The sequence below is a fragment of the Macaca thibetana genome, chromosome 10, assembly GCF_024542745.1.
Source record: "Macaca thibetana thibetana isolate TM-01 chromosome 10, ASM2454274v1, whole genome shotgun sequence".
Lineage (NCBI taxonomy): Eukaryota > Metazoa > Chordata > Mammalia > Primates > Cercopithecidae > Macaca > Macaca thibetana.
This window is the reverse complement of record NC_065587.1, coordinates 25,836,070-25,851,183: the sequence shown is the minus strand read 5'-3', so window position 1 is coordinate 25,851,183 and position 15,114 is coordinate 25,836,070. Positions and strand designations below refer to the sequence as shown.

Below are 15,114 nucleotides of genomic sequence, written 5' to 3'. Positions count from 1 at the left end.
TGCATGTGATAATGGGGGTGCTGTGAGGGAATAATAGGGGCCTGGGCCCTTCTGCAGATGTGGTATCAGGGAAGGCCCTGCCCAGGGTGACATCTGAGTTTAGAGAGGTCCTGAGAAGAGGCCTCACTCAGGTGCTCTAGTCGTCAGTCCCAGAAGCCCAGCCTTCAAGTCATCCCAGCCTGGACACCAGACGTAAGTGATGAGGCTTCCAGATGATTCCTGCCCCACCTGTTCAGGGCTCCCAGCAGAGAAAAGCTGTACCCACAGAGCCCTGCTTGGTTTCTTGGCCTGCAGAAGCCAATGCTTGACTGTGTTACACCCCTAAGTTCTGGGGTGTTTCATTATAACAACAGATCACCGGACCACAGAAATCACTTCTTCTCTTCTACTCTTCAGGGTGCTAACTCGTTTTTATATAAACAACTCATCCCCACCCAGACACACACACAAGGCCCTAGAGCAGCAGTTCCCAAACTGTGCCGTATCCCCCGGGGATCTCTAAAAATACTGACACCCAGACAATAGGGAGGCGTCCTAAAAATACCTGACCAAGACTATTCAAGATTGTCAAGCTCATCAAAAACAAAGAAAAGTCCACTACTACATCCTGGATGGGACATAACATTAAAACTGAGAAAATCATAATAAACTATGAACTTTATTTAATAGGAACATATCAATATTGGCTCATTGATGGTAATGAACATACTATGCTAAGGCAAGATGGTGATGAAAGCTGGAAACTGGGTGTGGGTGTATGGGAACTCTGTACCATCATTCCAATTTTCCTGCAAATCTAAAACTGTTCTAAAAAGTAAAGCCTATTTAAAAAATACTGATGCCCAGGCCCTGCCCCCAGGCATTTAGATTTAATTTCTGGGATGTGACCTGGGCATCCAGGTTTTGAAAAGCTCCCTGAGTGATCCTAATGTGCGACAAAGTTTGGAAACCACAACCCTGGAAGAAAAACCTGGCCTCAAGAAGCTAGGAAGGCTCGTTATAAACAGCCAGGAAGAGGTTTAGAAATAGAGAAAAAGGATTTTGTTGGTTGAACCATATATGTAATGAATTCTGGGGCTGTTGGTATATTTCCGAGATTTGAAGAGTCCTAAGTAAAATCGTCCAAAGCATCTTCTGGTGTGTGGGTGTGTGTGTTTAGCAGTACAGTTACTAAGTCGCCAGGGTTAACAAATATTTGACACTCGTATCTCCCCCTTCCCTGACCCATGCTGTTGGCAGACATCACTAATCGATTATAGCACCATCTCCCTCTGGGCCTGGATGTGGTCTCCGAGTCCTTTTCAACGTATTGCACCACTTGGGCATTATCTATTAGCTGGAGTTGGCACCTGAGATAAAGCCTATTTCCCACTCTTGCTAAGCAGGTAGTAGGCAGGACCATCTGGGCAAATCTGATTGGGTGTTCAGTTCCTGGGGCTCCTGTAGTCATGGAGAAAGCAGTCAATGGCAGTGCAGCTGTTGGATTCCCGGGCATGGAGGGGCCCAGGCCCAGAAACTGAGTCCTCTCGCCTCTTCCCCACCAAGTCATGACCATTCCCGCAGATTCCTAGCTATCTAGCTAACTATTCATTCATTCATTTAAGACAGGATCTTGCTCTTTGTCCAGTCTGGAGTGCAGTGGCATAATCATAGCTCACTGTAGCCTCAAACTCCTGGGCTAAAGCGATCCTCCTGCCTCAGCCTCCTGAGTAGCTGAGACCACAGAGGTACAACACCACAACTGGTTAATTTTTAAAAACTTTTTCAGAGATGAGGTCTCACTACATCACCAAGGCTGATCTGAAACTCCAGGTTCAAGCATTCTTCCCACCTCCGCCTCTGCCTCTGAGTAGCTGGGAGTACAGGTGAGAGCCAACACTCAGCGTAGTTTCCTTTCTTTATGCCTGCAGCAATCCATCCCTCAGAATCTACCTCCTCCCCATGGGCCCAGCTCCTCAGTCTCCACCTCTGGCCTGCAATATGCTCACCCAACACAGACTTGTCACCCAACAGTGTCACCCCACACCAATTCCATGCCTCTCTCTGCCCCTTCATCAGAGCGCTCACCCAGACAGCTCCTCAGAACTGACCAAGTGTCTTCCCTCGAAGTACAGCACTCTCACTTTCTGACTATGTGGGCTAGCCTTGGGCATATAGACATGAGGGTTCTTTCCATTTCCAGAAGAAGAAATCTAGGCTCCAACTAGTGGGGTTGCACCTGGAATCTGGATCCGTCCTCACACCCTGAAGTCTTAAACTCACTTTCTCCATAACTCGTGTCTGCCACAGGACAGATTCCACTCAAAGGAGGGATGAGGCTGGGTGTGGTACCTCATGCCTGTAATACCAGCACTTTGGGAGACCCAGGCAGGTGGATAGCTCAAGCCCAGGAGCTCAAGATCAGCCTGGGCAACATGGCGAAACCCTGTCTCTACAAAAAATACAAAAATTAGCCAGCATGCTGGCGCATGCCTGTGGTCCTAGGTACCTGGGAGGCCGAGGCAGGAGGATCGCTTGAGCCCAGGTTGAAGCTGCTGTGAGCCATGACTGTGCCATTGCACTTCTGCCTGGGCAACAGAGTGAGAACCTGTCTCAAAAAAAAAAAAAAAAAAACAAAGCCCGGCAGAGCGTACTGGACATGTGACGTTACCCTTCTGGGCCTCCGTTTTCCTCATCTACGAGATGGCGGCAGTGAGTTGTGGGATAAGGGGTTAACAGGTGGAAAAGGTTAACACTCTCTAGGTCTCCTTCCAACAGCGAGGGGGACTCTAGCGCCCGCAATCTCACACTGTTCCACCAGGGGGCGCGCGCGCGTTAGGATGCTGGCCCAGCCCCACGAGGGAGGCTTTGCAAGGAGAACACTGTCCCTGTCATTCACTCATCTCTCTCCTGCGGGTCGGTGGGCATCCAGCTGGGGGCCCTGCGTGGCCTTGGTCCCTGGGAGCCCATAGAGCCCCAGAGCTCCAGGTGGCACTGCTGAAACCGAAGCCAGCGGTTCTTCTTCCACCTGGGGATCCTGCCCCACTAGAGACACCCTTTCTCCTCCTAAGTTGCAAGGGATAAGTCCACAGGTCTGGATTCAGTCCAGCCACCACTGTTTCTTCACTGCATGTTGCTGGGCCAGTCACCTACCCTCTCTGAGCCTCAGGTTCAGAATCTCTTAAATGGGCATCTTCTTGGCACTTCAATGAATATAGTGAAGTCGCTTAGGGGAAAAGTGCCAAGAAATGGAACTTCATGTAGTACGTGGGGAGTATGAAGACGGATAATAGGATAGGGTTTGCGCAGTGCTTAGCACAGCGTCTGCCACATAGAAACTCAGTATCTAACATAGTCACAGCAACAACAGCCAACACTTACAAAGCGCCTACTAGGTGTCAGGCACTGCTCATCGCGCCTTGTGCATAGGAGCTCAGCCCACTTCACTGCATTTCTTTTTTTTTTTTTTTTTTTTTTTTTAAGACAGTCTCTGGTGACCAGGCTGGAGTGCAGTGGCACGATCTCAGGTCACTGCAACTCCACCTCCTGGGTTCAAGCGATTCTGCTGACTCATCGTCCTGAGTAGCTGGGATTACAGGCACCTGCCACCATGCCCAGCTAATTTTTGTATTTTTAGTACAGACGGCGTTTCACCATGTTGGTCAGGGCTCGATCTCCTGACCTCATGATCCGCCTGCCTCGGCCTCCCAAAGTGCTGGGATTACAGGAGTGAGCCACTGTGCCCAGCCACTTCACCGCATTTCTAACAAGTAGGCTCTGTTATGACCCCAGTCTCAGAGATGGGGAAACTGAGGCACAGAGCTGTCAGTCCACTCAAAGTCACATAGCTGATAAGTAGCAGAGTTGGGATTTAAATCCAGGCCATCTGGCTTAGGATATGAGCTCTTTTCTGTATTCATCTCACGCTTCAATTTTAAAAATCCTTTTCCAGGCAACAAAAGAAAAAGTTGGGTGTCATCAAACTTCATCAAAGTTATAAATTTTGTGTATCAAAGAACATTATCAAGAGAGTGAAAACACAGCCCACAGAATGGGAAAAAGGATTTGTAAATATCTGATATGGGATTAATAGCCAGAATATATATAAAAAATATTCCACTGGGTGTGATGGCTCATGCCTATAATCCCAGCACTTTGGGAGACCGAGGTAGGAGGAACACTTGAGCTCAGGAGTTCCAGACCAGCCTGGACAATACGGCAAAAGCCCATCTCTACCAAAAATACAAAAAAAAAAAAAAAAATTAGCTGGCATGGTGGCACGTGCCTGTAGTCCCAGCTACTTGGGAAGCTGAGGTGGGAAGATGGCTTGAGCTGAGGAGGTGTTGCAGCAAGCCGAGATCATGCGACTGCACTCCAGCCTGGGCAACAGAGCCAGATCCTGTCTGTCTGCCTGTCTGTCCCTCTCTCTATATATACATATATATATGTATGTATGCATTCCTACAACTCAACAACAACAAAGACAAAACAATCTGATTCAAAAATGGGCAAAGGACTTGAATGGACATTTCTGCCAAAAAGATATACAACTGGTCATTTGGCACATGAAAAGACACTCAAAATCATTCGTCATTAGGATAATGAAAATAAGTATCTCAGTGGGCTACCATGGCTAGTTTTTAAATTTTTATTTATCCATTGTTTTGGAGTCAGCCCAGGCTGGTCTGGAACTCCTGGCCTCAAGCAATCCTCCTATCTCGGCCTCCTGAGTGACTGGACGACAGGCATGAGCCACTGCGCCTGGCCCACAACTTGTTTCTTCAGTCACGACCTTTGATGAGTTACTTTCAGCAGGCCTTGTGGAGTCTTTCATTTTGATTGTTTCCTTCTCATTTGGACTCCCTGTCAACCTACTGAAATCTAGAGGGAATCTCTAACTAGCATCCAGGATATGTTCTTGGTGGGGTCCACCTCACAAGCTCCCATTTATTTCAAGTTGATTACACTCACAAGGACTACCACTGCTGTCAGCAGAATCCTGACAAAGCCATCAGGTCCAAATGCGCTCCAACCTCCCAACCTTTGCCCTGGCAGATCCTGCGTACAAAGATGCCAGCGTGATGATGACGCAGCACCAGCCTCAGAAGCAAAGGGCCACAGTTTCACCAGTGAGAGATATGGGAAAGTCTGAGTTCAGCATTAAACCAAACCCTGTGGGTGTCCAGGAAGGTCACGCGGAAGTGAAGTTTAAAGGACCCCAGATGACGTCCATTGTATAGAGCACAATTTCATGCCTCTAAACCTCTGCCTATGCTGTCCCCTCGATCAGGGGCAAACCACTCTTCCCTAGACCATAGTTACCTGGCAAACATCTGCTCAGCGTTCAAGACTCAGAACTCAGACTCCTCAGTCTCGAACTCCTGCTTCTCTGCTAGCCCTCCCCAGGTGGAGACACCCCCCCCTCCCTCCTCCAGGGAGACTTTACACAAATTTAAATTAAATTAAAGCACATGACATGATGCCTGACATATAGTAAACGTTCAATAAACAGTAGCTATTACGGAGCTTCTGGATACCTGAACACGGGGAGGTTCCCGGAGGGTGGCGTGCCCAGGGAGGGCATGGAAGCTCTGCGCTCCCTCCCCCATACCTCGCCCTACGCATCTCTGCTTCTACAGCTTACCTTTTATAATAAACTGGCAAACGAAGAGGAAGACAGACCAGAGACATCTACCTATCCCCCACCTTCCACCCTGCATACACGGAAGAGGCTATGTGAAGACAAAGGACACAGCTGTCAGCCACGGAGAGGAGCCTCCTCAGAAGCCAGCCTTGCCAGCTCCTTCATCTTGGACTTCTAGCCTCTGTAACTATGAGAAAGTAAATTTCTGCTGTTTAAGAAAAAAAAAAGTAGGCCGGGCGCGGTGGCTCAAGCCTGTAATCCCAGCACTTTGGGAGGCCGAGACGGGCGGATCACGAGGTCAGGAGATCGAGACCATCCTGGCTAACACGGTGAAACCCCGTCTCTACTAAAAATACAAAAAACTAGCCGGGCGAGGTGGCGGGCGCCTGTAGTCCCAGCTACTCCGGAGGCTGAGGCAGGAGAATGGCGCAAACCCGGGAGGCGGAGCTTGCAGTGAGCTGAGATCCGGCCACTGCACTCCAGCCCGGGCTACAGAGCAAGACTCCGTCTCAAAAAAAAAAAAAAAAAAAAAAAAAAAAAGTAGCTATTAGAACCCACCGCAATTATTTACCTACCTTCTTTTTTTTTTTTTTTTTTTTTTTTTTTGAGATGGCGTCCCACTCTGTTGCCCAGGCTGGAGGGCAGTGGCTCGATCTCAGCTCACTGCAAGCTCCGCCTCCTGGGTTCACACCATTCTCCTGCCTCAGCCTCCAGAGCAGCTGAGACTACAGGCGCTCGCCACCACGCCCGGCTAATTTTTTGTATTTTTAGTAGAGATGGGGTTTCACCGTGTTAGCCAGGATGGTCTCAATCTCCTGACCTTGTGATCCGCCCACCTCGGCCTCCCAAAGTGCTGGGATTACAGGCGTGAGCCACTGCGCCTGGCCCCTATCTTCTTTTTTTGAGATGGAGTCTCACTCTGTTACCCAGGCTGGAGTGCAGTGGTGCGAACTCAGCTCACTACAACCTCCGCCTCCCAGGTTAAAGCAATTTTCCCGCCTCAGACTCCTGAGTAGCTGGGATCAAGTGATTCTCCTGCCTCAGCCTCCTGAGTAGCTGGGATTACAGGCACATGCCACCATGCCCATCTAATTTTTTTTTTTTTTTTTGTATTTTAGTAGAAACAGGGTTTCACCATGTTGCCCAGGCTGGTCTCGAACTCCTGAGCTCAGGCGAATCGCCTGCCTCGGCCTCCCCAACTGCTGGGATTATAGGCGTGAGCCACTGCAATTGGCCTATTTACCTACCTTCTTAATTGTCTATGCCTTGGTCATAACTGTAGCCCACTGCCCAGCATAGCACTTACCACATGCAGACAGACACTTGTCAAAAAAAAGGACCAAAATCCCTAAACACTACCTCAGCCCAACTGGTCTCTTCAGTGTCCCCCAAGCACCCCCCTTTGCCTGTGTGAGTTCTCAGTCCCAAATATCTCTCCTCCTACTTCCTGCACCTGACTGGACCCTCCCAGGTCATCTTCAGACCCCCGGGCTGTGAACTCCAGGAGGCTGACGGAGAAAATCTCCAGGCCCCATCATGCAGGGCCTGGCGCATAGTAGGTCCAAAAAGAAATAAACTCAAGACTAAATGAGCCAGCATATGCTGACCAATAGGTTTGGGGGATTGGGAGAAAATTCTAGAGACTGCCAGAGGCCCTCCCCCTGGTCCATTGCAGGGAAGCCTCCCAGTTGGTGAATCTGTGACTTCATCGTCACAAGATGGGCCTCCATGGTTAACTGTGACTCAAGGTCACGGTCCACAACTGAGTCACTGTGTTTTATGGTTCCTGCGAAAATGCAGACCAAAGCTCACTTCCTGGGGAAAAGAGCAGGGAGGAGGCCTGACACAGGACTTGGATTTGCCACATGGACTCGAGGTCCTGAGGGGAACCCTGAAAGGAACAAAGGAGATGGGGAGAAATGGTGAGCACTGGCCAAGGAGTCACAAAGACTGAACTCCAGCCCCAGCTCTGCCTCCAGGACCACACACAAGACACTTCCCTGCACTGGGCCTGTTTCCTCAACTGCAGAAAAACTTCTAAGGCTACGGATGTTTGTCTTTCCCATCGGCTCTTCGAGAGAGCATAGAAAAAAAAAAACTGGCAGCAAATAGTAATAAAATAATAATAGCCCGGGTGTGGTGGCTCACGCCTGTAATCTCAGCACTTTGGGAAACCAAGGCTGGTGGAAAACTTGAGATCAGGTGTTTCAGACCAGCCTGGCCAACATGGCAAACCCTATCTCTATTAAAAATACAAAAATTAGCCAGGCGTGGTGGTGCACGCCTGTAGTCCCAGTTACTCAGGAGGCTGAGGCATGAGAATCACTTGAACCCAGGAGGCAGAGGCTGCAGTGAATCAAGATTGTGCCACTGCACTCCAGCCTGGGTGGCAGAGCGAGACTCCATCTCAAATAGTAATAATAATAATAATAATAATAGCCGCTATGATTTACTAAGCCATTTCTCGTTGTCAGGCACTGTGCTAAGAGCTTTGTAAGCATCATCTCATTTGGGCTCTGTCTTCCCACCAGGCTACCATGCAAGAGGAGTAGAAAGTTCAGTAGACACTTAAGAGCAGGGACTGCAGACCCAGAACTTGGAAGAGACACTTAATGGCTCTGAGACTCAGTTTGCCCATCTGTGAAGTGGAAATAATAGTAGTATCTACACTACATGTAAGGATAGTAAGTGTTAGGCTTTGTTATTGCTATCATTATCCACTTTATAGAGGAGGAAAAGTGAGGCCTCAAGTGGTAAACTCACTTGCTCAAGGCCTCTAGCAAGTGGCAGGGTCTGTAGTTCAGCAACCGTGGGCAGGGCTATGCAAATCAGCAGGGTATCAGCCTGGCAGGTCCCAGGCACCCTCTGGAAGACAGCAGCAACAGAGCAGCTGATGGCTAACCCCGGGCTGAGCAAATATCACATTCTCAGCTCCAGGAGGAGTCCCAGGGCTCAGGGTGTCTTGTTTCCTCATGCAGCTAATGCACGGAGTGCTGCAGGCCCAGGGGAGAGAGGAGCTGGCAGGGGCTGGCAGGGGTTGGCCACAGGCCAAAACCACAGGCCCATGGCGGGAAGGGCCTGGGGCCAAGGCTGGAGCAAGATAGGCCCCGTTTCCATTCCAGCTCCCCCAGCTGCTAACTGTGTGGCCTTGGGCAAGGGGCTGAACCCCTCTGAGCCTCACTTTCCTGCTCTGCAAAATAGGATTCATGGTCTCTAATATGAGGCTGAAGTAGGAACTGACAAGGCCTGAGAGGCTAAAAAATGAAGATGAATGTGAACTTAAACGGGAAAATAACAGCACAAAGTCATTCATCAAAGCAGTGATGGGAATCATAGCAGACACAGTGAATCTCTTCAAACACCTCATGAGACACAAAATGCATGTATGACCAATTTTCAGAGGAGCAGAGACAGCCACCAGGGGCTCAGGACCCCAGCCCTCCTCTGCTGGGTCACCCTGGTTAAGTCAGGTCCTCTCTCCTGGCCTCACTTTCCCCTTTTATAAAAAGAATTGGACAGGTGAGAAAAAAAGGAAGAGGAGAAAAAGGGGAGGAGGAGGAAGAGAAAGGGAAGGGAAAGTAGAAGAGATGGAAAGGATCAGGAAAGGAGGAAGGAAAGAGGGAGAAAGAAGGAAAAGCTACCACTGCAGCTGAGACATTAAGAATTTACTATGTGCTGAGTGATCTCATGTACTACTCACAAAAATACTCTTGAGGTCATAGAGAACTATCCTTATCTTACAGAAGAAAAAACTGATATTTAGTGAGGTCCATGAAGTCACCTGCCCAAGGTCACAGTGGCAGAGTTGGAACTTAAAGCCACTTCTTTCAGCCTCCAGAGCCCATTACTAAAAGGTCCCTCTGGGATGGGCTGTTGGAGCCACCAGGGTAGGAGCTGAACACCACCTCCTCCTTGTGGCCACTCCCCAGAATTGCAGGTATGAGTCCCAGAAGCAGCGAAATGAGGTCTGAGGCCCCAGCACTCTCCGGTTCATGCTAAGTGCCTCCACCCACCTACCTCTGAAGGAGAGGACATCAAGCAGGCAAGAGTGGGGCAGGGGCCTCAGAGACCAGAAGGAAAGAGCCAAGGCAAGCTGCCTGAGGACTCCAAGGACAAAAGCTCTTCAATGACAGAGAGTGAAAAAGGAGGAGCCAGACGACCAAGGAGGATGCCAGCAAGCAGAGACTCTAAAAAGACAGGTTTAAAATGCTTCTTTCCCCATCACCTTTGTACACACACACACACACACACACACACACACACACACACACACAAAAGTTCAAGTATAATCAGATAAGCTAAGTCAGAGCTATCTGAGAGGGACTAGAGAAATGGCTGAGAAAGAAGACAATGGAAGGGAATGTTTATCAGAAAATCCAGGCAGGTTTCAAATGTGTGTGAATCTTTGGCTAGGACCTGGATCCTCGAGGAAAATTCCTGGGCTGCTCAGTAAACACCTAGCTGGGATCCGAGTTCCTCCCCGGCCCGTCTCCCCCAGCCCCATGGTCGGGCACACATTGTGGCTGTTCTGCATCGCTCCTAGCACGAACTATGCCAGGGTACCTTCTTCACCCTCATTTTACAGAAATGGAAACTGAGGTTCAGAGAAGCAAAGTTTCTTGCCCGTGGCCATAAAACTGGAAGGGATGGACTCTCAATGGAGCTTCAGTGCAAAATCGTATGTCTCCAAAACGTGAGACCAGGCCCAGGTCTCCCTGAAGCTTATGGAGCTGAGCAACCAAAGAGGCCCTTGTGAGCAGAAGCATCGCTGCCTTAGGAGCCCTGTCTTTGATGCCCCTGTATAGGACCTGGGCCGGGAAGGGGCTTCATGAGCAAGTGCAAAACTCCAAACAGCATGGAACTAAAGTCAGAAAAGAAACTCAATGAAGGTGGCGAAGTCCTGGAACCCACGTGGGTACACTGAGGCTCTGGAGGGGGCAGCTGCCCCTGGGGCCTGCTCAGTGTGTACTCATCTCCTTTCACAAGTAAGGAAACAGGATGAGGGGGAAGAGGGCACAAGGACACAGAGATAAGCAAAAGCCAGAGGGAGACTTGAAAACAAGGACAGTCATACCAGTAACAGCAACAGTAATAATTATGTGACGATGACACTTATTGTTTGCTATGTACCCAGAAGCATGCTAAGCACTTCATGTGTTCTCTCATCTGAGCCCCACATCCGCCCTGTAAAGTAGATACTATCATTATCCCCATTCTACAGATGAGGAAACTGAAGCCAGAGGTCAGCCCAAGGTCACACATGGATGTATGCAGATCCAGGACTTGAACCCAGGCAATCTGGCTCTGGAACCAGCTTTCTGCTACCTCCTGTTACCACCATGACTGTCAGTTCCTAAGTACCTTATGACGTGCTAGGCCCCACACACGCTTTTATTCCATCCTCGCAACACAGAGAAGGAGGAATCAAGATCCTGTTTTCCAGGTAAAGAAACTGAAGTGCAGCGAAATTAAGTAAATTGCTCGAAATCTCAAAGAGGTTGACAGGAGACAGTGCTGGGATTTGAACCCAGGACTTTCCAACACCAGTGTATGTTCCCTTAACCACTCCATGCCAGGTATTGCTGGGCTGGAAACTCAAGAGGAAGAAGGTTTCCCCAGCAGAGCCACCAGACACCCTCCACATCAAGAACCACGACACAGCTAGTCAGGTGACACCAGATTCCTGGACATTTGCCTGCTACCCTCAACCCTGTCAGGGCCCTGGGCTGTCCGGATGCTCCAAAAACCACATTCACAGCAGTGTCCAGCAACCAGCACCCCCTGTGCAATCCTCTCCAGCCGTGTGGTATCACTCACCACAAAGGGACCGCTCCTCCTGTCCTTACAGAAGCTGTGGCTTCTCCGGGGAATCGAGGCCACAGGGGACACCTGCTGGAGCGGTCGCTCCTTCTCCTGGGGGGCATCTTCCTTCTCCAGGTCCCGTGGCAGCAACTGAGACACAGAGCACAAGAAAAGGACTTTACTGGGAGCCTTCTCATTTACAGGAAAAAATTATTATGCCAGGAGTCCACTGTGTACCAAAAAGGGCAAAGAAGAAAATTAAACCCCCAGAAATCCCCCACCTTAATGATCACAGGTAACATGTAGGGCAGTAGCTCTGGGTTCAAATGGCCCAGCCTCAGCCATTTAATAACTGTGTGACCTCAGGTGGGTGCCTTAACCTCTCTCTGAGCCTCAACTATCTGGGAAAGGAACCATGATAACAGCACCCAGTTTCTAGGGGCTAAGGAACAGCATTTGGAATGTACATGACGCAGTATAGCCACCAGGGGGCAGACGTGCACAAGTCCTGGGCACCTGGTTTGGCTTAACCTAGCTAGCCTCCTCCATACCTGGCATCTGGGGAGCCCTCCATAAATGCTGGCCGGCCTCATTACTGCCAGTGGTCATTATTGGTGACCTTATTTTAATCATCTCTTTATGCACCCAAACACACATGCACAGACACAGAGAAACGGTGCATGCACAGCACAGCACCTCCAGTACATCTACTTGGAATCCTGCTGTGTTTTTCCACTCAGTTATATATAGGGGAAACATTCACAGGCCAGGACTCCAGGACGCATATTTTATACGCTTCACACTCTCCCTGCGTGGACAAGAAAAGAAAGACCCAGAGATGGGAGGGACCTGCTTAAGAACACACAGCACCAGGAAGAGCAAGACTGAATTTCTAATCCCTTCCCTCACAGCCTCTTTTCTGGGTGCCTTCAGAGACCCTCTGGCTTTCCTCCTAACCCCCTGGCTGTTTTTGATCAGTATCCCCACATGTCTCAGGCCAGCCGCAGAGCCTTTTCTCCTTTTGCTACATCATTCCCTCTGGGATCTCTCTTCACGCCCCCCATGGCTTTAAATAAATCCCATCTACACCCAGATGCCTGCCAATTCTGCTTCTCGGTGTTGGAACTCGACTTGGAGATCCCACTGCTCACTCAACATCTCTTGGAAGCTCACACTCACCTCAGATCCACGTGCTCAAAACACGCCTCTTGATTCCATCTCTCCACAGTTGCTCTTCCCCCACTTTGCCCATCCATCCCCCAGCTGGGGAGGCCAAGACCCTCGGGTTGCCCTCCATTCTCCTCCCCATTCTCTCCCACTTTTCTTCACCCCATCAGCAAAGCTGAGACTCTACCTGCAAAACATGCTGCAGATCTGACATCCTATGTACCAAAATCACCTTGAAATAGATCAAAGGCCTAAAGGTAAGAGCTAAAGCTAGAAAACTCTTAGAAGAAAATATAGGTGTAACTCTTCAAGACCTAGGTTTAGACAGCGGTTTCTTAAATATAATACCAAAGGCATAAACAACAAAAGTAGAATAGATAAAACAGACTTCTTCCAAATTAAAAACTTTTGTGCTTTAAAGGGTGCCATTAAGAAAGAGAAGGCCAGGCGCAGTGGCTCATGCCTGTAATCCCAGCACTTTGGGAGGCCGAGGCAGGTGGATCACCTGAGGTCAGGAGTTTGAGACCAGCCTGGCCAACATGGCGAAACCCCCTCTCTACTAAAAACACAAAAATTAGCCAGGCATGGTGGCAGACGCCTATAATCCCAGCTACTTGGAAGGCTGAGGCAGGAGAATCGCTTGAACCCGGGAGGTGGAGGTTGCAGTGAGCCAAGATCACGCCACCTCCAGCCTGGGCAATAGAGTAAGACTCCATCTCAAAAAAAAACCGGAAAAGAGGCCGGGCATGGTGGTGGTGGCTCACGCCTGTAATCTCAGCACTTTGGGAGGCCAAGGCAGGTGGATCACTTGAGGTCAGGAGTTCAAGACCAGCCTGGGCAACATGATGAAACCCCATTTCTACTAAAAATACAAAAATCAGCTGGGCGAGGTGGCACAAGCCTGTAATCCTTGCAACTCGGGAGGCTGAGGCAGGCAAATTGCTTGAATCCAGGAGGTGGAGGTTGCTGTGAGCCAAGATCACGCCACTGCACTCCAGCCTGGGCAACAGAACGAGACTCCGTCTCAAAAAAAAAAAAAGAAAAGGAAAAGAAAAACCACAAAATGGGAGAAAACTTCTGCAAATCGTATGTCTGATAAAGCACTCATATCCAGAATATATAAAGAACAATAACAACTCAAAAAGAATCTGAATAGGCATCATTCCAAAGAATGTATACAAATGGCCAACGAGCATAAGAAAAGATGTTCAACATTATTAACCACCAGGGAAATGGAAATCAAAACCACAATGAGATACCACTTTGGGTCCAACCTACTAGGACGGCTATCATAAAAAACACAGACAATAGACTGGGTGCGGTGGCTCACACCTGCAATCCCAGCATGTCAGGAGGCCGAGGCAGGCAGATCACGAGGTCGGGAGATCGAGACCATCCTGGCTAACATGGTGAAACCCCGTCTCTACTAAAAATACAAAAAATTAGCTGGGCGTGGTGGTAGGCACCTGTAGTCCCAGCTACTCGGGAGGCTGAGGCAGGAGAATGGTGTGAACCCGGGAGGCGGAGCTTGCAGTGAGCCCAGATCGCACCACTGCACTCCAGCCTGGGCGACAGAGCGAGACTCTGTCTCAAAAAAAAAAAGACAATAAGAACTGTTGGTGAAGATCCAGAGAAACTAGAACCCTCACGCACTGCTGGTGGGAATGTAAAATGGTGCAGCTGCTTTGGAACACAGTCTAGCAGTTCCTCAAAAGTGAAAACTAAAGTTACCATATGACCTAGCAATTCCACTCCTAGGTATATATTCAAAGAAATGAAAACATACTTTTGCACAAAAACTTGAATATGAATGTTCATAGCAGCACTATTCTTAAGAGTCAAAAGTAGAAGCAACCAAAATGCCCATCGACAGACAAATGGAGAGATAAAATAAGGTCTACCCAAACAATGGAATATTATTCAGACAGAAAAAAGGAGTAAAGTCCTGATCCAGTTTATGATATGGTTGAGTCTTGAAAACATCACACTAAATGGAAGAAGTCAGTCACAAGACAACATACTGTATGATTCCATTTATATGAAATATCCCGAATAGGCAAATCTCTCAGAGTCAGAGAGTAGATGAGTGATTGCCCAGGACTGGAGGGTAAGGCGGGGAATCTGGAGTGACTGCTCACTGGGTACAGGGTTTTCTGGAGGGCAGTGATAAAGATATTCTAACATTGCACTTTGGGAGGCCGAGGCAGGCGGATCATTTCAGGTCAGGAGTTCAAGACCAGCCTGGCCAACATGGTGAAACCCTGTCTTTACCAAAAACACAAAAAAATTAGCCAGGCATCGGGCACAGTGTCTCACGCCTGTAATCCCAGCACTTTGGGAGGCTGAGGCGGGTGGATCACGAGGTCAAGAGATCAAGACCATCCTGGCCAACATGGTGAAACCCTGTCTCTACTAAAAATACAAAAATTAGTTGGGTCCGATGGTGCATGCCCATAGTCCCAGCTACTCGGGAGGCTGAGGCAGGAGGATTGCTTGAACCCAGGAGGCAGAGGTTGCAGTGA

The 15,114-nt window shown here is 49.1% G+C and overlaps 1 protein-coding gene across 2 annotated transcripts in view; it reads right to left on the bottom strand.

Moving 5' to 3' along the window:
• KIAA1671 (KIAA1671 ortholog) overlaps positions 1–15,114 on the bottom strand; it is a 254,841-nt gene that overhangs the window by 138,750 nt on the left and 100,977 nt on the right. For both annotated transcript variants that reach the window (XM_050745892.1, XM_050745891.1), the window contains exon 6: positions 11,441–11,575. In XM_050745892.1, coding sequence (XP_050601849.1) covers positions 11,441–11,575 — 135 coding nt within the window. The remainder of the gene's footprint in view (positions 1–11,440; positions 11,576–15,114) is intronic.